The sequence below is a fragment of the Thunnus albacares genome, chromosome 3, assembly GCF_914725855.1.
Source record: "Thunnus albacares chromosome 3, fThuAlb1.1, whole genome shotgun sequence".
Classification (NCBI taxonomy): domain Eukaryota; kingdom Metazoa; phylum Chordata; class Actinopteri; order Scombriformes; family Scombridae; genus Thunnus; species Thunnus albacares.
Window position 1 is genome coordinate 19,587,563 of NC_058108.1, and position 20,804 is coordinate 19,608,366.

Below are 20,804 nucleotides of genomic sequence, written 5' to 3' on the forward strand. Positions count from 1 at the left end.
GACACAAAAACAAAGAGGGGAAAGGGTGTGAAGCCTTCTAAGCATGTAAAATATTTAAGAGGGCCAGTGGGGGGAAAAAAAAGCAGTGTTTTGTTTTTGTGAAAAAGTGAAGACAGAGAGCGATAGAGACAGAGAGAGCTTCAAGAGAACTATAAACCACAAAAGCTCTCCTTCGACTCGGCCCATTTAGGCCCATTTAGAGACAACACACTTGTAAGAGAGCGAGACTGAAAGCAAGAAGAGAGAGAGGGGGCGATGAGAGGAAGCACATAAGTCCCAGTTATTGTTATTACTAGACAGAGAAACAGACAGATAGACAGACCAAGAAGGGAAAAAAAGGATGTGAGGAGGAAGGAGTGATATGATATGATCAGAGTTCTAACTTGTCTTTGCATAGTTTATCTGATCACTCTTTCAGATAGCATCTGTTTTATCCTGCATTACCCAATCTCCCTGGCATCCTGTGTGAGTGTGCGTCTGTATGTGTGTGTGTGTGTTCTTCTGCCTGACACTTGCTGAGAGGTCAGAGTTCTTTAGAGCAGCCGTCCAATTACGGGGGGCATGGTGTTGCCGTAGAGATGAGAGAAAACTGTAATTGGATAATGACACATCAGGGTTGGAACCTGTCATTAGACACTAGTGAGCATGCACGTACTGTACACATACACATACACATATACACACACAGGTCGGGTACCAACCTGTGATTACAAACCTGCTGATCTATCAGCAGCCTGCAGCTACAGAGCTACTATGTCACACTTTCTCTCTTTTAGTCTCTCTGTCTCTCAGATTAATCCTCACAAATCTTTAACGTCTCATCTCTTCTGAATGCAACAATACCATTTGTTTTATACATAAATGCATTTGAATTGAAATTTGAGATCTATGACTTTCTACAAGCTGGTTTGGAAATGATTTTAAAGCTTCAACTTCTCTTAAAGTGACATCGACTGATGTGTTGTGGGTCTGTTTCTGGCTCGAGTCCTCACATTATGTAAAACTTGTGTTTTAATGAGCCTGGGTCGCCGTGGTCAGTTCAAACACACTCAGCTTTTGGTGAAATAATGTAAGAGGCTCTGAACTTGTGAGCAACATCTCTGGGAGGAATCACCGGTCAGCTCCCAGTTTCCTCTCCTGGTTTCTTCTGCATCATTACCATGGATGAGGGTCTTGCATAAGCCTCTCCAAACCAATGTGTTAGGCTCGCGGGGAGAGAGGAGAGAGAGAGGGGTAGGAGAGTGAAGGGGAGAGTAGGCAAGAAAGAGTGTGAGAGGGAAAAAAACTTTAGAGAAAGGTGCTGGATAGAGAAAAGGAAGATAATAGAGGAGCCACGAGAGAGAGAGACAAGGAGGGGAAGAAAATGGGGGCGCAAAAAAAGACCAAGTGAGCAGGAGAGGGAGAGAGGGAGGGAGGTGAGGTTTTCTTTTGTGGTGGTCGGAGAGTGACAGGGGTGCCAATAGAGTGGCCAGCGATGACGGTCCCACTGGAGAATGCCGGCTATGCCAGTGGAGTGGCACTAATGGAGCCAGAGAGGGGATGCAGTTGCCTGCCCCAGAGGGGGGATATTGTGCAACTGGACAAGGCAGCTTGACATGGAGCCAAGATGGAGGATTAGAGGGGAGGGAAGGAGGCACCCAGGGCAGAGAAAGACAGCCATGTTAGGTCTGCTGACTGATTGACATAAACTGAACCCTTTCTGTTTTCCATTTGACTGGCGAGAGCAGAGAAAGTTTCTAGTTTTTGTTCTAGTTTCTGAAAGAACAGACTCTCAGTGGTCAGAGTAAGTTTTTTTTCTGTGGATTAGCATTAATAACCCTTTAAAATACAGTTTTCTCCTTTTGTTCCCTCCGAAGTCGCTGTAAGGTCGTTAAAAGCATCTGTCTGAGAGTAGCATACATGTTCTGTATCACTTTCTTACATTTTTTCATTGGAAATGAATTATGTTTACACTGAAATACTTAAACCCAAGTCAGATGAATAAATATCCAACATCATGTGTATCATTTTATACACATAGAGCATCTTCCCCAAAATTTAGTCAGACATGTATTTGGTTTCTTTAGAAACTCTGGCATCTCTACTAGAACTTAAAATAAAGTTAATAAATGTGTTTAAACAATGTTTGGCTGAACAACATGAGTTTGTAATGAGTGGCCCAATGGTGGACTGCTCATTTTAAAGGAATAGTTCAACATTTTAGGAAATACGCTTACTGCTGTCTGTTTCCTGTTTCCTACTGACTGTCAACACTGGTTTCTTTTCACCATGACTACAATCGCTCACTAACATTGACCACGTGGTTATTATTGTAACCATGACAATAAAGGTCCTCTAATGTTACATAGTACTACTACACAAACCATTATCTTTCCCTAACCAAGGTTTTTTGTGCCTAAACCTATATAAACCTATAACTATAGCATCAGACCATAAAATTAAATCATTTTTCAAGTTATTTGTTATGGTTTTGAAAAGCACAGACAAATGATGTGGTTCTGCTGATAGAGGCATCAGCCCTACAGTATAAGTTGATAAGTTAATATGAGCGACTTGTTGCATCTACAGTAGCTATTGGTAAAAAGGTATACAAGTGTAAATTTCCAAAAATGTCTAACTATTTCTTTAAGGGGTCCGCATAACCTGCCTCTTCACTACCTCATGCAAAACACGCACACACACAACAACAACAACTGTGAAGCCATAACAACCCCCCTCCCGTCTATATGACTGCACACAGCGAGCAGGGGTCAATATTGCTGAGTAGCTGTGATTGGGGTGAGTAGGAGAGCCTTGTATGATAAATTGTCCTGATTACTCCATAATCCCTCCCATAATTCAGCGGCCAGGCCGACTCATCCATCAATAAAGGGCCTGGATCCATACCTGCAGATACCCTGGAGAGACAAACCGCTGCAGAGAGAGGAAGAGAAAGAGAGGAAAAAAGAGGGAGGAATGCACATCCTGCTGCTGCGTAACACCAGCGTTAACTTAGTATTATTAAGTTAAGCACTGGGGCTAAAGTGAATAAGAAGAGGAGTGAAACATAAAACGGAGCGAGGGAAGTGAAGAGGATGCAGGATGATTTAGCTGCTTTGTGGGGAGGTATTACCGCACACGGTGACCCTTAATCACACACAGACAAGGCGAAGAAATGCTTTGATGATCTGGAAGACCTCACACACATAGATTCACACGTGCTCCGGTATATTGTAACTACCTGCTTCCAGGTAAGCTCTTCCTGGCGTTGGATAGGTATGTAACCCCCTCCCAATAATCCACACTCAGGTTACACACACGCACATACACACACACACACACATACACACACCTGGGCACTTCTTTCTGACAGACATGCTGGCTCCAGGCTTCAGGCTACCTGCCATCTACAGTAAGTACTGACATACCTCTTTCCTCTCTTTTCCACATGACTCTCCCCTCTAGCTCTCCTCCTTTCTTTACTTTCTCTTCTCCTCACTTTCTACCACTGCTTTGCTCTTTTTTTTTCTTCTTTTCATAGCTAACTCACAATGAAGAAAACACTTCTGTCTTCACCTCAGTAAATTCCTCCCTCCTCTTTTTTTCCACACCATTTAAGAGAGCAAACACATCTCTAATCTTTCCTTTAAATACCCTTCATTCATTCTGTCTTTATCCACCCCTTGTCTCTCGCTCTCTCTCCCTGTCTCTTTTTTTTTCCAAGCGTAACTCTCGCTCCTTCTGCAATCTGATGGGCAAAGCAGCACCGTCACTCCTGGCATGTCCATTATCCTGGATATCTCATTGGTTGACACTGATGCTCCCTGACCTTTCACCTGTGAGCTCTGAACTCTGACACTCACACACCCTGGGCGACAGCTGATTAATTGAGCTGCATTTAGCATACCAAATCTGGCAACATAAAACAGAAATTTGGAAGGAAATAACAGAAGAGATATTGGATTATAAATAAAGCCCAAGAGGCTTCTTTTAGAATTCGACAGTCTTTATTCAAGTTTAAACAAAATCATTTGTTTTTCAGTGTTTTTATGTTCAGAAGATTTCATTGGATGTAGAAGAGCAATTACAAAACGATCAATCTGAAAAAAAGTATTTTTTAATTTTTTTTAATAAGATAAGATAAATGTATACTACATAGTGAAATGAAAAAGTGTGATACTTTTCAACTTTGTCATTGTCGACTATATTTATTGTAAAGTACCAGTAGAATAAATGGAGTAGAAGAGAGTAACTAGTTTATGATTTACTGTTCTTTTTTAATGTGTCATGTTGACTGTGTTTTTGTCAAAGCACAGCTGTGTTATGTCTGTGATATGTGATATGTATGGAACTTTTGTACAGAGTGTGGACTACATGGACTGCAGATTCTTTATAACAGATGGAGACTACCCTCTGATAAAATCTAAATATTAGCAACAACTCTCAGTACAACATAATACATAATTCAACAGCACCCCCAAGCAAACCATGAGGTTGAATCAACACTTCCCTAAAACAGTTTCAACAAAAACTGAATTTTATTACTTTCATGAAGGTTTTATTAGGAGGGCTGTTAATTAAGTAAAATTCATAAAAAAAAAAAAAAAAAAGCTGAGTAAAATCCACAAACATGCATACAATTCCTGAGCTCCGTTCAGGAACAAGTTGGCTCTAGCTGTGATAAAAGTCACGCAGGGCGTTTTCATATCTTTACATTCTGTCTGTATAACATAATCTTTTGTACTGGTGCCCTCTTAATAATGCCATTTTGGCTTTAGCAAACCCTCTCTGAATCGCTTGAGAATGAATTACAGCATTGTGTTGGGATCCAAACGGCCAAATCACTTCTTAGGAATGAGTGGCCTTGAGCAATTCAGATAGGCGGTCATGTGATTCATATGATGGCAAGCGAGTGAGTCACTGACACTCAACACCTCAACACTGTTGTAACTGTTGGTTTGAACTCAAGGTGATTCATAATGTGTACACAGATGATATGGAAGTATCTGAAAACACACAAACTCAACCACAAGAAAGAAAAATAAAAAGACTCTTCGTTTTCCTGTTTGGCTGGTTGCGATCTGCATGATCCGAGAGTCCTAATGAAAACATTCGGTGGACAATATGGCTTTGTACATGCTGAAAAGATCTGTTTTCTCATATGCGTGTGCGTTGATGTGCGTGTGTGTGCACGAGAGTTTTTATATCTGTTAAAGTGCATTCAGAGAAACAGGAGGGGGCAGGAAATATTGCTGAATAGTGAAGCGGTGTGTTTGTGCCAGTGTGTGTCTATGTTTGTTAGAGAGAATGAAAGAGAGAGGGAAGGGAATGGAAAGAGAGGCCCATCCATGGATGCCTCGGGCTGCAAAGGCTTAACTTCATTTCCTTGGACAGACATAATGGCAGATATTTGCATATCCTATGTACACAAAGTTAGTGGCCAAATATCTCCTCATCCAAAACACTTCAACTAACTTTGCTACCAGCAGATACTGATCTTTTAAAGGCATCATCCCAAACCTAAATAATCCCCCTCGCCATAGGCCAGAATATCCAAAAACAGATATGGAGCTTTTTCCTGGTTTTCCCATCAACAAAGAATAAATATGGCCTTGATGTGAGTGACAGAGACTGGTTAAAGAAAACTGTGTAAATAACGAGACTGTCCTCCCAAGAAAAACAATAAGTCGTAATGTAAGTCATCCAAAAATGACTCAGTTACGTTTGAATGACAGACGTCCGGTTGGTGGCGCATTTGAGATATATGTTGATAATCTTCCACATTCAGAGGAGGAGGGGTGGTGGGAGGTTATAAAAAACGTTTTTTAAAAACCGTAGATCGGTGACAATAGTCCCCTAACCTTAACCCCGTGGTTATTATTGTAGCCATGACAACTAAAGTTGCATAACTTTAAGGAAGTAGCAACTTTAACCCACACCACATGTTTTTCTAACCTTAACAAATTAATCATTTTAATCCAAACCATGATCTTTCCCTAAAACTAAACAGACTTTAACCATAGAGTTGTCACACTATGAAACATCACTATTTTGCAATTGTTTTGGAAAGCACAGACAAATTATATCTTCCTGATGATAACTGATGATAGGGCGCCAGATTAGAACACTCCTATGTGTCGTTCTGGAGGGCACATGGTCAAACGATGTATGTGGTCATTAAATTTGGAGGACTTTATAGATGTCTAGGTTTGAGCTTAAGGTTCAACAATTTTTTAGATCAACTGAGAAATTTCTACAAAAAATCACCCCATGTAATATGAGTTCAAAATGGCCAAAACATTGTGGTCTCATAATCTCAAACAACATAATGTTTGATCTTTTAATATCTTTTGAGGATACACAGCTGCTACATGTGGCTCTTTCCACACAAGTAAAAGTTTAATTTGTCATGATTTTTCTTAATGAGAGCCTCCCCTCCTTTGCCCTATAAATCACCTCCTGCTTAGATCTCCTGACTGGAACATTCTTCACCTCTGACCTCTCTGGGACCCAGAGGTCATCGTCTCTGTGGCAACTAAAGAACCCAATGCTCTCTGTCTTAATTAAAAAACATTATTTACTTAGAGAAAATTTCATTTTCTCTACCTCTGACCTCTTTCTTCCTTTTTCTTTCTCCTCCTCGTCCTCCTCCCCTCTCTGTTAGTTAACTGTCGACACTCTGGGAAAGCCCACATCTTCTGAAAGACGCCTACGCTCTTGTGACCATTGTGCCGAGCCTGTCGTCTCGACCGAGGTGGTGTGAGTGCGTGCATGCGTGTGTGAGTGTGTGTGTGTGCAGCAGGGTTAAGCTCTCACAGAAGACAAAGCCACAACCTGCTAGGCTGCTAAGCAACAATGCTGCCTGGTAAAGCCTCATCAGGGCACCGTTTAGCAGAGGATTAGGGACTATTACGCACACATAAACACACACACACCCAAAACGTTGCCTCATCAACTCATTAATTCAAACCCCATACCAGCTTGACTCTGGTTTAATGTGTGCATGTGTGTGTGTATGTGTGTGTGAGACCAGAAGTTCACTCATTTTCCTCCTCTCAGTCATCCCAACCATGCTGACTCTTATTCTCAGAGGAAGGATGATGAAGGAGTGGCGTACAACTAACTTCCCTTCAACTTCCCTTCATCTCTTGCTCAAGCTCACACACAAAGAACACCCAATTTCTGCCTTTTCTTTGTTTTCTCTCTTCTTTCTCTCTAAGTTTCTGTCTAAAACAGGAAAGCACCTACATATACACAGAATCATTCATATCATCACAGTATCGTTTAAAACAAGCAGGTGGATCAATAATCAATAATATGCTCGCCATCAGAGAAGGCAACCTGGTAAGATGTTTCTAAAGTAACATTGGCCAAAAGAGGCCAAGAAGCAAAATAATAAATGCTCAAAAATACACACGTACCCACACATACCGTAAATACACACAAACACTGTCCCATCGATCTCGCCTCAGGCTCAAGCATAAGCAGACTTGTGGAAGCAGTGACCCATTCTCTTTTCCTCTTATCAAACCGTCCCCTTCATCAATCCCTCTTTCATCTCTCCCTCTTTCATCTCGCTACTGATTCCTGTCCAGCACAGGAAAAGAGAGAGAAAGAGCTGGCAGAGGAGAGGAGAGGAGAGGAGAGGAGAGGAGAGGAGAGGAGAGGAGAGGAGAGGAGAGGAGAGGAGAGGAGATGCTACACGAATTCATAAAAATAAATCCAAAATACAAGAGCAATTAAGTGTTCATATAATCCATAAAAATGAACGGCAAAGAAAAAAAACGACATGTAAACAATGAGGGCAAGGAAATTAGAAGGAAAATAAAATTACTGAAATAGATTAGAATAAAAGAAAATAAAAAAGAATTACAGTAGACAAAGAAATATAAGTTATTGTATAGTTCCACATAGCAACAAATAAAAAAAACCCACATTTAATACCAGAAATAAACTAGAAAACAAGATACTGATCTAAAACTGACTAAAGTGAAACTGCATTTAAGAATCATTTCGTCATTTTATTTCCATTTGTGTGCAGCGTAGTAACTAAACTTTGCCATATTCAATCCCCATTTGGAGCTCTCCAAGCTGACTGCCTCCTAAAGATCTGAATTAAACTACTTGGTTTATATTCCTCAAGCACATTAGAAGTATATTTTGGCCCTAAACTGTTAAGTAATGTATTAACTAGCAGTAACACTTGTTCACTAACTGGAAACAAGTGTAAAGATTTAAGAAGATGTGCCCATTAAAACTCCAGCATGTCTGACTTGGTCTTTAGTCTTTGTAGCTCTAAAATCAAAGTGTGCAATAACTCTCAGTTTTTCCTCCTTGGTGCCAAAAAGGAAAATCTAAATCTCATCCTTATTTAACTGAACAAAATGTGGTAAAATTCTGTTGGCCACTTGCTCCATGCACTGACTGAATAAGTCGAAAGGACCACAATCATTCAAAAAGACAAAAAACCTTAATGTACTTAAGCAGGAAGTCTCTTGAGACACATTATCTCTTTTACAAGGGATGCCTGGCTGAAATGGCAGCAGAAATAAGTGCCACAAAGTTACCTAAAAACACATGAATTTACAACAATCGCATCCAACACAACAAAACAGGATCTGAGATATATGAGCAAGATAAAACCTGACTATTTAAAACACATTCCACATGAAAAATTGTTTAATGTGATGCATGACTGCCTGATATGAAGGCACAGTTTCCAGATGAAGTTTTTGTGTTTTTTTTTTATGAACAATATAAATTAACTTAAAAAAGAGTGTCATCTGCATAGCTATAGAAAACAATCATATTATCTAGAAATTATTTTCCCTGAAAGCAGCATTTACATTAGAGGTTGAATAAAAAATAACAGTGGTGCTGTCAGTTTACTGATCATCTGGAATAACACTAACATTTTAACATTGAGAATTACATTAAAGTTGATTATATATGTTTTTGTGTATTCAGTTTATTTAATGTATACTCTACGTATTTGTCAATTAATTACACTTTTCAATTTTTATTTAAGTTAACTAATTTTATTATAGTCACAGTCATCTGCTCACTTTTATAATCACCAATGGAGAGGAGAGCTACGAGAACACACCTGTAACTACCAGATGCAGCTTCACACCACATACATTTTTTCACCAACCAACAGAATGAAATGGTCCTAAAGTGTGTTTGTGTATTTGTGTTCCGATCTCAAGGTCAAAACGTGTGATTTGCTTGGCTCAAGTGGTTCTTGGCCAGTGCAGCAAGGTTTTACTAGCCCATCTTGTTTTACAGAGTCTTTCTAATGAACTGACTCTGTTTGATCCACTCTTCTTCTCTTTCTGTCTCGCTTCTCTGTCTCGGAGCAAACAGTCACAGCTGTGATCCTCAGTATTACTGCAGTGTGGATACAGTGATCAACAATAGAACAGAGGGGAAACAGGAGGGCCATGTGTGTGTGTGTCTGTGTGTGTGTGTGTCAGAGACAGACACAGAGACAGATAGATTTTTGGGTAAAGCCCACCACATGGTGTCTCCAGATGTGTGCTTCTACATAACTTAATAGAGTCTGAGCCCTGGGGTGTTGGGGGAGGCAAGAAGTGTGCACGTGTGTGTGTGTGTGTGTGTGTGTGTGTGTGTGTGTGTGTGTGTGTGTGTGTGTGTGTGTGTGTGTGCGCGTAACATGGGAGGTGTGGAGGGGCGGAGGAGTGTGAACACAGGTGTTTTAATGGGGAGGATGAAGCCGACACGGAGGTTTTATAGGAACTCACACTCACTGCTCTTTCTCCTGTGTTGTCATATTTCCATGTCACATATTTATCTCATGCACACTTCCACTCAGAGTCTTAAAAATTAAGTTCACATGCAAACGTTTTCATCAGCAAAAATGTTTTTATCAATATAAGGAGGACATATCATCAGTAAACACATCTGAAAACTGTTCTATATCTGCAAAACATCCGTTGTTGTACTACATTTGTTTTTCCTACAGTATCTTATCTTAGTTATCTAAGTTATCAGAGAAACAAGCTGAGAAAACGTTAGCTCTGGACGTCCTGTGTCTGTCAAACAGCGTCAGAGAAACACAGATTTTTAATGTGAAACTACTTTATTCAGTGTTTTTACTGGTTTTAATCACTGGGTCTGTTTGTTCTAGGGAGGAGGAGACCTCTGCAGATAATTCAGCTCCCAGTAAAAACCTCCTGAACGATGAACACTGAAGGAATCCTAACTGGGACAAGCTGACTGCAGTGACGGCAATGGCGGTTGTTTAAAAATGAAGACAACAACTCCCATGATCCAACGCTACTTCACGACATCATCAAACTCCATCTTTTGTTATTGTTTTGATTGAGAGACCCCTAGCGGCAGAAATTACATATTGTGCGTTTAAACCACTGTGCTGAGCAATGGTTAAACACATAAATACACACACACACACACACACATACACACACACACACACAGATTTTCCGAGCCCCAAAAAAGTGAAAACATAATTTTCATAATAGCAGGTTGAGCAAGTGTTCATTTATAGCAGTACTGTTGCAAGAACCAAAGTCGGCCCAGTTCGCACATACCTTCTGACCTCAATATAAAACCTAACAAGATTCCACTTCAGAGGTTCTCAAGGGTTTCTTGTTGAGTTTTCCAAAAATAAAAAATCCATTGTAGGGGGTGAAGAAGTACGAACAAGATTTAATATTGACCAAACAGCCCTAAATACTACTGGCTTCATCTTTGTGGTTGTCATTCACTTTGAATGACTTCCATGCGTCTGACAAATCCGCTCGTAGCTTTGCGGCTGCCGTGGCGCCGGCTTGGCAAGTTCTCTTTTGTCGTCAATGAGCAATCTTCTGTTGATTTTCAGAGTTTAGCTTCCTTAACTGGAAAAACATACTTATTATAGCAGCACATTATGAATGTTGTTCTACTGAATGAAGTGCGCTTGTTTGTTGAAGATGTGCAGTCAACAGGGGACCCTCTGCTAAACACATACACCTGGAAAGCTGAGGCTCACACACACACACGCATAACCACTTATACACACACACTCAGAGGCCGCTTGTCTGTGACAGCTGAGCAGAGAGCAGTATATCCGAGTTGTATTTTTACCTCGGCCCACACGCTGAGCAAAATGCCAACTCTTGGCCTTGAGAAACTCACACACACACACACACACACACACACGCAGAAACACAGACGCAGAAACACAGACACACATGCAGACACACACCCTCAGACACAACAGGTCAAGCCCAGCCAACCACCATAGCGGCCGCAGAACATAAACAACTTTCACACACTCTGTGAATCATCTGAGCATTTCAATATTGTTTTAGATAAATATATTCAGCCACACATATAAATATATGCAACCATAATTATTCCCTGAGACCACAAATGACCATGACGGGAAGTTAGTTCCCACAGTTTCAGCAGCCTTACCAGCCCATCCCTATGGTACTGGAAATCCACAGCTCAGTTTACAGTACAGACAAGCGGGCTGTGAGTGAAGAGTGGAAGGTGCTTGACAACAACAAACAGCAGTTTGCTGGTTTGACTGCAGATTTTTATGTTCTGTGACTGAAACTATTTTCTGCTCCTGAAACACCAAACGTAACTTTAGATGTGTAACCTGCCGCTACATTTCGCTGCTTGTACCTCCCTTGCTCTGTCTTGCTCACTTTCTCCTTTTCATCCTTACACACACACACACACACACAACACACAAAACACACACACATCAATCCCAGTGGGCAGCAGCTGTTGGAGTGCTAATCTCCATTAGCTACTGAACTGGCTTCTATGGAGAGAGCCATGCAAAATCTGTTCTCCCACTCCTCTTACTCCTTCATCCAAGTAAAACACCACCACTGCGTCACAGAGAAAACCAGACATTTTTTTTCTCTGCACTACAGTGTCTGTAACATATTTCACCATGTCATTTTAAGTCCCTGAGCCGTACAAGCTTGCACCGATACACACAAACACACCACTGCACTGCCTGCACCAAGTTACAGCTCATCTGAATGATCTCAGGCCTTCTTTGTGGCACTCACATTAAATGAAACACGTGAGAAAATGAGTCATATCTTGAAGCAACAATGCAATGATGGACAGAAAAAGAGAAATGAAATCAGGACTTACAGTCTGTAAAGCTTTGTTGTTCCCAGGAAAAGCAGCTCAGGGAAGACAGCCAGATTATTCCGATTCAGGCGCCTGGAAAAACACAGCATAAATTAGGGAATAAACTCTACCTCTTCCCTTCCAGACTTCCAGGGTGAAGTGGTTACATTTGTGTATAATTGGCTTTTTAGAGTGAGATTTGTGTTTCCTGATCATCATATCAAATGATGTTATGTTATTTAGATTGTAATGCAATTCAATGTAGTTACAGGAAGAATGAGGGGATTGATGGAGACACTATTTTACACACAAGGACACACACACATGTTCATGGATGGATACACAAAAAAACAGACTCCGGGTTACTCTGATTTAAGGGGTACAACATGGCTGCCAGACAAACAGTGAACTCGAGAAGGACGGAGGGAAAGCAGGGGGAGGAAGACGAGAGAAGGGGTTCGGATGAAGGGGGGGGGGGGCTTTTTTTTTTTTTTTTACCACAAAGGCGGAGGAGAGGAGAAGATGTGGGAAAAACAAACAGGCAGTCTGGCTGGGCTACCGAATGTGTGAAAAGGACCCCACTGAGTAAACAAGGCCCTCACAGGGGAAGAACTCACAACAACCCATCATCACACACACACACACACACACACACACACACACACACAGAAACAGGAGAGTTGAGAGAACTCTGGGCGAGTTTAATAATCTGGGTGCGATCATTTAACCCTGGTTGAGTGGAGTGAAGAGGTTTGTGTGCTGGTGTGTGTGTGGATGTGCCTTGATGTGAGTCAGAGGAGAGTGAGGCAACTGAGTGACACAATGAGAGACAGGCTCCTGAAACAGTTTAACCCTGACACACACACACACACACACACACACACACACACACACACACACACACTAATACACACACACACACATTGACAGGCCCAGCGACGGATGCTGTGCTGGCTGCTACTGGAGGAGAATGGAGAGAGGGAAAAAGACCGAAGGCAGAAGGAGGAAAGAGTGACTTCAAACTAATGAGAAAAGTGCAAAAGCCCTGACTAACAACACACAGTTTGCATTATTTACACACGCAAATACATATTAATCCCAGAAATGCCAGAGTTTGCTCCAACAAAACTCCAAAAAACTCTCTCAATGACTTTTTCCTCTTAACCCCGGTGTTTCACCTCTTTTTGCTTCACTATCAGCCGATGTGGACTCCTTTTCAATAACGTCACCCCCTCTGTGTCCATCTTCCACCCACAGGTGCACAAATATATGAACATGCTCACGCACATGCACACACATTCACACTCCACAGTTACATCAGAGGCCACTTAAATATTTAACATCCCGCAGAAATGATGTTTCTAAATTATTCACTCCTCTTCCGTTAACGCCGGCTAAGAGCCCCACGTGGTCCCGCGGAGAGGCCCACTCCCCCTGCAGGTCCTGCCCAGCCATGAGCACCCGTTAGTGGGCTAGACCTCCCCTGAGAGTGTGCATGGACTGGTGCTGGAGGTGGGGAGGAGGACGGAGGACAGAGAGGGGGTATGAGCTCATCCCCTTAAAATAGATGCAATGCTGTCAGACTAGGAGACTGAGAGAATGAAGTAAAGACGTAGAGATCAGTCTGCTGCATGGTTCCTCTAAGGTTACAGTGCATTTAAATGTACTTTATTTATTTTTCATAACTTGACTAACCATCTGATTATTTCAACAACATATTAACACCTTAACCATAATTTATTGCACATTTTAGGGTCATAATCAATGTAACATGAGAGGGTTGAATCAGTTTCACGAAAATTAGCTTCGTCATGCACGCTGCATTTCTTCTGATGTTTTCACTGTGCACATGCATCACAAAAGTCACACAAAAGTTAACTGTAGCGTTATTTTTTTGTGCATTTTAAAGGTCCAGTGTGTAGAATTTAATGGCATATGTCGGTGAGGTTGCAGATTGCAACCAACTGAACACCCCTTCCCTTCCAAGCGTGTAGGAGAACCTACGTTAGCCGCGAATCTCACAAAAACGCGAAAGGCCCTCTTTAGAGCCAGTGTTTGGTTTGTCCATTCTGGGCTCCTGTAGTACTGTGAAAGGGGACCCGCTCCTTATGTAGATATCAAGGGCTCATTTTAAGGTAACAGAAACACAACAATTCTTATTTTCATGGGATTATGCACTTATTAAAACATACTTATGAATATTATATTCAATTTCTGCCAAGTCTGTTCCATTAGATGCCACTAAATTCTACACACTGCCCCTTTAACTTCTGTAGGTGATAGCCAGACAGCATTCATGTGATACAGCTCATGATAAGAAGCTTTAAGTCCATGAAGTAAATCCTCCATCCTCAAAGGCTACAACTAATGATTATATTCATTATTGATTAATCAATCAGTCTTCAAAACACTACTAAATTAGATTACTATTTGAAAAGCTGAAACCAGAGAATGTCTTTCATTTTTGCTTCATTTAAAAACGTATCAATTATCAAAATTGCTGCAGGTTAATTCTCTGTCAATTGACTAATTGTTTCAGCTCTAGTTACCACAAATCCTGAAGAGAGCAAAATATGCCGAAATATTGATTAATAAACCTAAAAATTGGCTTGAATATAAGACAATATTTTATTCTGGAAATTACATTTAAAAAGTAAGGGTTGTCTTATATTTGAGAACTAGACAATTATTTGTTAACAAAATCAGAGATACTTTTTGAATGGAGAGAGTATTGTTGCATTATGGATTTTTTGTAGCCTTAATGTTGCTATGTCAGCAAGTGGATTCAAATCAGTTTATGGTGTGTCTTTTAAAATTAATTCAGCCCTAAAATTTTCGTCATTTTATAATCAGGGTCCGGGGATGAGGAATTGAGAACCAGTTCCAGTTGCAAACCAGTTCAAAATTATGCAATCCATCGGAACTGTACACCTCTGAGCTCATCAGTTCCTCTTATCGATATGGAGTTGTCTTCAGCTATCTTGTAATTCATCTTCAAAAAAGGCAACAGTAGCTCGGATTTTTTGATTTAATGAGTAAATAATTACCTTTGCGAGACAAACGTGAAGTATATTGTGAACGTTCTACGCCATCAGTCAGAGACTAATGTTAGCAGAATGGAGCAGCGATTTGCAGTAACAAACAAGACTGGCTGACCAACACACACTGCAGCATTAAACAACTTAAACCAACTTTGAGGTTAGAAAAAGGGAAGAGAATAGAAAATAAAAAGAAAATAACTCAGTGATCAGTTTCACCCAAAAACCCCAGAGCTAATGGTGCAGCAAAGAGGCTGCTCTCCACTACTGGAGACATGATGTTCATAACACAGCGAAGCCTTCCCCTCATTTTGTTATTCTCATACAGACAGGAGACTGTACAATGCTTTCAAATTAATTCATTAATTAATGCAGTTAATTTTTGGTTGTGGACCATTTATCTTATCTACCAGTTGTGTTTCATATATTCATCAGCATGCAAGCTCATTGATAAACAGTGGTGATAATAATACAGTTGTGTTGACACTGAAACCTTGTGTAGGCCTACTTTTTTCCACACAGAAAATTGATCAGGAATTGATAAAGAATCAGACTGATAAGCAGAAATGATAATGGCATTGGTATCAAGTCTTAACAATTCCCATCTCTATCAGGGTCATCTTATATTCGGGTCAACACAGTAAAAAGACTGCATCACCATCACTACTGTCCCTCCTTAGGCTACTTCACATCCTACCAGACATTTACTCAACTATCCAACACCTTAATAAACCTGGGTTATCAGGTGTACCTACAAACCATGCAAATGTTCATCTAACTATTATCTTCACAGTAAGAGAATTCATTTGTATGCACATAAAAATACTGAATACTTCTGGTTCCAAGAATCCAGTGGTTTCTTTCTGGACTTGAAGGAATGTACCTTTCACAATCTTGAGTGTGTGTGTGTGTGTGTGTGTGTGTGTGTGTGTGTGTATGTGTGTGTGTGCGTGTGTGTGTGTGTGCGTGTGTGTGTGTGTGTGTGTGCATGCGCACAAAAACACCCTCAGAGTACTTCCACAGTCGTGTCTCATTAGTAAAAGTCTGGCTGAAGGTGAATGAAGACCGAGTAGCCAGTAGTCTGAGGTGTGAGAGTCACTCCAACTAGCTAATGCCACACTGCAGTGTGGTGATAATCCCTGCAGTCATAAACAGGTGCTAGAGGGCCACAAACCACACAGGAAATACACACACACACACACACACACACACACATTTTTGTCGACAGATACAACACAGATGGATACACAGAAACACACACACTCAGTCCTAACAGCTCCGAGCCTCGTTGCTGTGTAGTACAACAGGTTGCAGTTTCTGGCTGGGAAGGAAAATAACAAACCACCTCAGAAACCAATTATTACACCACCGATGCCACTGCTGCCATAATACACATTTTGTTCTAAAAATGTGTCACACACACACAGACACACACACACAAACACACACACACACACACACACACACACACACAATACTGTTACCATAGTTATAACCCACACCCCATGGACATTTCTGTGAAATGTCTTCACTCCAAAACCACTTCAAACTGACAAGTGTGTGTGCCTTACAGTACTGTATGTATCTGCACAAGCATATGTGTGTGTGTGTGTCTAGTCTAACAGTGATGAGAAGTCCATGCTATTTGGTTCACAGCTGGTGCATCTGAAGTGAACCAAGATCTATCGTCCAGCAAAGGTTTACACGCTCTAATCTGATCTGTTATTTAAACACCAATGACGGATATCATCTCTGCCTTACAACACAGCAATATCAGACATCTCACCTGACCTGTGAATTCCTTTGCTGTCACAGAGAAAAAAATCTAATTCACCAGCGTTGAAGAGCGTTTCCCCTCTACTTTGAGCAAACTGATGTTTACCGAAAAACATAACAAATGCCGTCTGCTGCAGAGTGCAGCGCAGACAGGCAGAAACCCAAGAAAATCTATCTCGAGTGACTTTTTAGACAGAAGTGCTGAAGTGAAAATGGCTTTTTGTGTGTCTCCACAGTGCAGATAATTTCAAGCTCTGCTGCCCAATAAAAAAAGAAAAAAAAAACATTTGAAACTTTGCCCAGGAATGATCAGTGAGAACAATGTTATCACTCACAGGCTTTTAGAACTAATCATTTAGCAGGGTTTTTCTTTTGAGATCCATATCCTGCTATCTGGGATCACTGTTACAATTATCTTTCGCTATTCAGTTGGGCCACATATTATATCATGATCACTTGCTTTCACTGTTGATAGACATTTCTTACTACCTGTAATCAGTTTTCCAATTGTTCAACGCTGTTAAAATGATCTTTGACAATGTGATCACTCAATTACAGGCTTATTATCTCAGGTTTTATCTCACTGCTGTTCTCTGAAATCATTGTCCCAATACCTGTAATTAATGTTTTGTTTCTTTCTGCTTGTCTGTGGCTGTTATCTCTTTCAGTCTCATAGACTTTGAATTGGATAGGGGCTATAAACCAGTCAAATGTAAGACGAGGATAAGAGGATCAGGAACTCCTCTCTTTCATATTCTTCACCCACGGGGAGAGAGTGAAGAATGTATGACATTCCTATATGCAGAGGACAATAGAGAGGGAGAGAACGAGATGGGTGGGTGTGGGGGAAAAACATGAGAAGAGGTGGAAGAATTAATCAAGATAAAACCACAAGTGACGGAGCAGCCTTGCGAAAGAGAATGCGCATGCATGAGTGTATCCATACCCATGCATGTGTTTGTGTATGTGCACGTGTGTGTTGTGACATGCCTATCTCCTCCACACCTCCTCCATACCCCCCAGCTACTGCCCCACACCTGACCCCGCCCTGCCCAGCCCTGCAGGGCCTGTCGCAAAAGGGATGAGAAGGGGAACCGTTTTCCACCCCTGTGGGGGGCAGTCACTGCGGATCCATCAACCCAGCTTAGGGCCCTCTCCTCTGGGCAGCGGTGCCCAGCAGGCCCCCTCCAACCCCCCAGAGGATGGAGGCCTTTGAAATGAGCCCCCAGACTCCAGACTCCGGAGACGTGCCTTTGTCCAGCGGCTGCAGGGGGGCATTGATGACTGACTCCATCTTTGTGTTTGTGAACATGCCACGCCAGAGAATTACAGTTGAAAACCCTCACGAGGACAACAGAAAACAGCCATGTTGTGTCAGAAAGTTAGCTGTGTCAAAGGTGTTTGTGGCAACCAGAGATAAGACAAGAGGCGGCGAAACAAGCATGCGTAGTCTGACAGTAGATGTGTAAGACGTTATCTGCTATTGCTGTTTACTCATTAGTTTATATTCTATGCGCAAGTGTGTGTTGAAGCCTGTTACGTTCATATGTATACATAAGAGACTTACCAGCATGCACAATTTCTTTGCACAGAGGGCAATTACTATCAATATCTACGGTTAAACCTGGGCCATACAGCACACTGAGTCTCGTTGTACATGTACAATGACAATAAAGGTATTCATATTCGTATACAAAGTTAAATATTACCCTCTTTGTCTACAGCTCTGGGCAGGAATTCCCAGAACTGCTTAGCTGGACAGAACCCAGCGTTGGTTGTATGAGAAACATGAGCAGATTCCCTACAGTGGTCCTCAGAGTTTCCCTCTCTGTCAACAAAGAGCAGATATAATGCAGCAGAGAGCGGAGAAAAACCAGGCACAACACAACCGAGATGAGAGCAGCTGGGGAATCATGATATTTCATCCATTTCATCCTGACGACTCCTGAGGAATTCACCCAAAACAACTATCAAAAGGATTAACCACCTTCATTTGATTTGCTCTATGTACGTCTGTATGTGTACAGGTAGACATCTCTGTGTGTACGCAGGTACAGTACGTCTGTGTTTTTGTAAATGTGTGTGTGAGCAGCGAGCATTTTTATGTGTCTTTAATTAAAAGCTTGCCTCTAAGCCTCCTCAGACTCTGTCACAGTCTGCTGCATTCCAGTGTGTCACTGCCTGTCGGTCAGGCCACATAACACACAAACACACACATATATGAACAGCTCACACATCAAGCAAAGTTGACAGTCGACACAATGGACATTTCACCAGTCAGGGGTCCACATCCCCCTTCTCTCTGTCCCTCTCGCTCTCTCTGTGTCTCACAGACTAGCAGGGCTTAATTATGCCATAACTGCCTTAGGCTTGGATGCTGAATACCAGTGATTCCAGGGTAGCGCCGTAACAACCCTTGGCTGCTCCTCATTTACTGCCATGTGACTCCATCTCAAAACTTTCCTCTGGGACTGAGACAATGACAGCCTCGCCTCATGACGGCCGAGTTCAATCATCATGAAGACATCCAGATGGGGGGTTGTAAAAATGATTTGGATTGTATGTTACGGCCTTCACAGTCACCAGATCTCAACCCAGTTGAACATCTTGTAGATTCTAGACAGATGTGTTTAGGTCCCATATTCTGCTCAGCTATCCCAGACAGAAGATGACAGTCATGAAAGAGAAATGCGGTTCCATTTTTGGGCTTCAATTTAAAACAGTAGATATCTCACTGTGTCAAGTCAAGTCAAATCAATTTTATTTGGATTACCCTAATATCATAAATCACAAATTTCCTTCAGGAGGTTTTACAAGCTGTTGAGCAATACAACATCCTCTATCCTTAGACCCTTGGATAAAACTCCCCTAAAAAAAACCTTCAACAGGGAAAAAATGGAAGAAACATCAGGCAGAGCAACAGAGGAGGTGTTGTAACACATCTCAGGTGATTTAGAGATTTGTCAACCAAAGACAGCCTGCGTCAAAATTCTGGTACTGTCAGAAATTGACCAAATTTACTAAATGTGCCTAATGTTACAACTAATGTCTACACACCAGCCAATCACAAAATGGTCTGACATGCATGACATACACTTGACGATGCTGCATAAAGTAGAAAGAAAGAAGACAGAAATTGCAAGAAAATTGTGTCTCTGCTAGTATTTCTTTTCTATGTTTTTGCTACGGTTTACCAGGCATTTAATCTGACCTCAAAACTGATATTGTACAGTCTGACTCAGATTGCGACAAAGATTTTATTAGTTCCATCTCACAGGATGTGACATGCAATGACCCTGCAAGATCGCTGTTACCGCACAGTGTGTAAGAGCCTTACAACAGCACCGTTCACCACCATCATCCAAACACCAACTGAGGGTAAATCTTTTGGAAGAATGGTGTCCATCCCTCCAGTAGAGTTCAGAGACTTGGAGAATGTATTCCAAGGAGTGTAGAGTTTGTTCTGGCAGCTTGATGTAGCCCAACACCTTACTAAGACACTTAATGTTGTTTTTTTCCCCGTTTTGTCACCCTCTGTTCCACCCATGTGAAAATGAACATGTGTGTCTGCTTGCCATGCATACATTTTCAAGGAGAACAATCTTGGAATATGTATTTGTACAGAAAACATGTTACTTACAGTCTCTCCAGCTCCTTCAGGTCCTGGAAAGCTCCTCTCTCAATCGTGGTGATTTTGTTCTCCATTAGCTGCCTGAAAGAGAAACACCGGGAGAGAGTGAGACAACGAGAAAAAAAAACGAGAGAAGAGGGAGAGAAAGTAAGAGCTGACAGAGTGATTTGTGCGATGAAACCATGAGAGGCCGAGGAAGAGGAGAACAATGGCCAGATGGGGGCACGGATAAGAGAGAGAAGAGGAAGAGAAGGTGA

At 41.5% G+C, this 20,804-nt stretch overlaps 1 protein-coding gene across 4 annotated transcripts in view; it reads right to left on the reverse strand.

Annotated features, from left to right (window-relative positions):
• The window catches only part of slit2 (slit homolog 2 (Drosophila)), a 95,458-nt gene that overhangs the window by 71,376 nt on the left and 3,278 nt on the right, over positions 1-20,804 (reverse strand). For all 4 annotated transcript variants that reach the window (XM_044346864.1, XM_044346863.1, XM_044346862.1 and 1 more), the window contains exons 4-5: positions 20,557-20,628; positions 12,124-12,195 (exon numbers count right to left, since the gene is read on the reverse strand). In XM_044346864.1, coding sequence (XP_044202799.1) covers positions 12,124-12,195; positions 20,557-20,628 — 144 coding nt within the window. The remainder of the gene's footprint in view (positions 1-12,123; positions 12,196-20,556; positions 20,629-20,804) is intronic.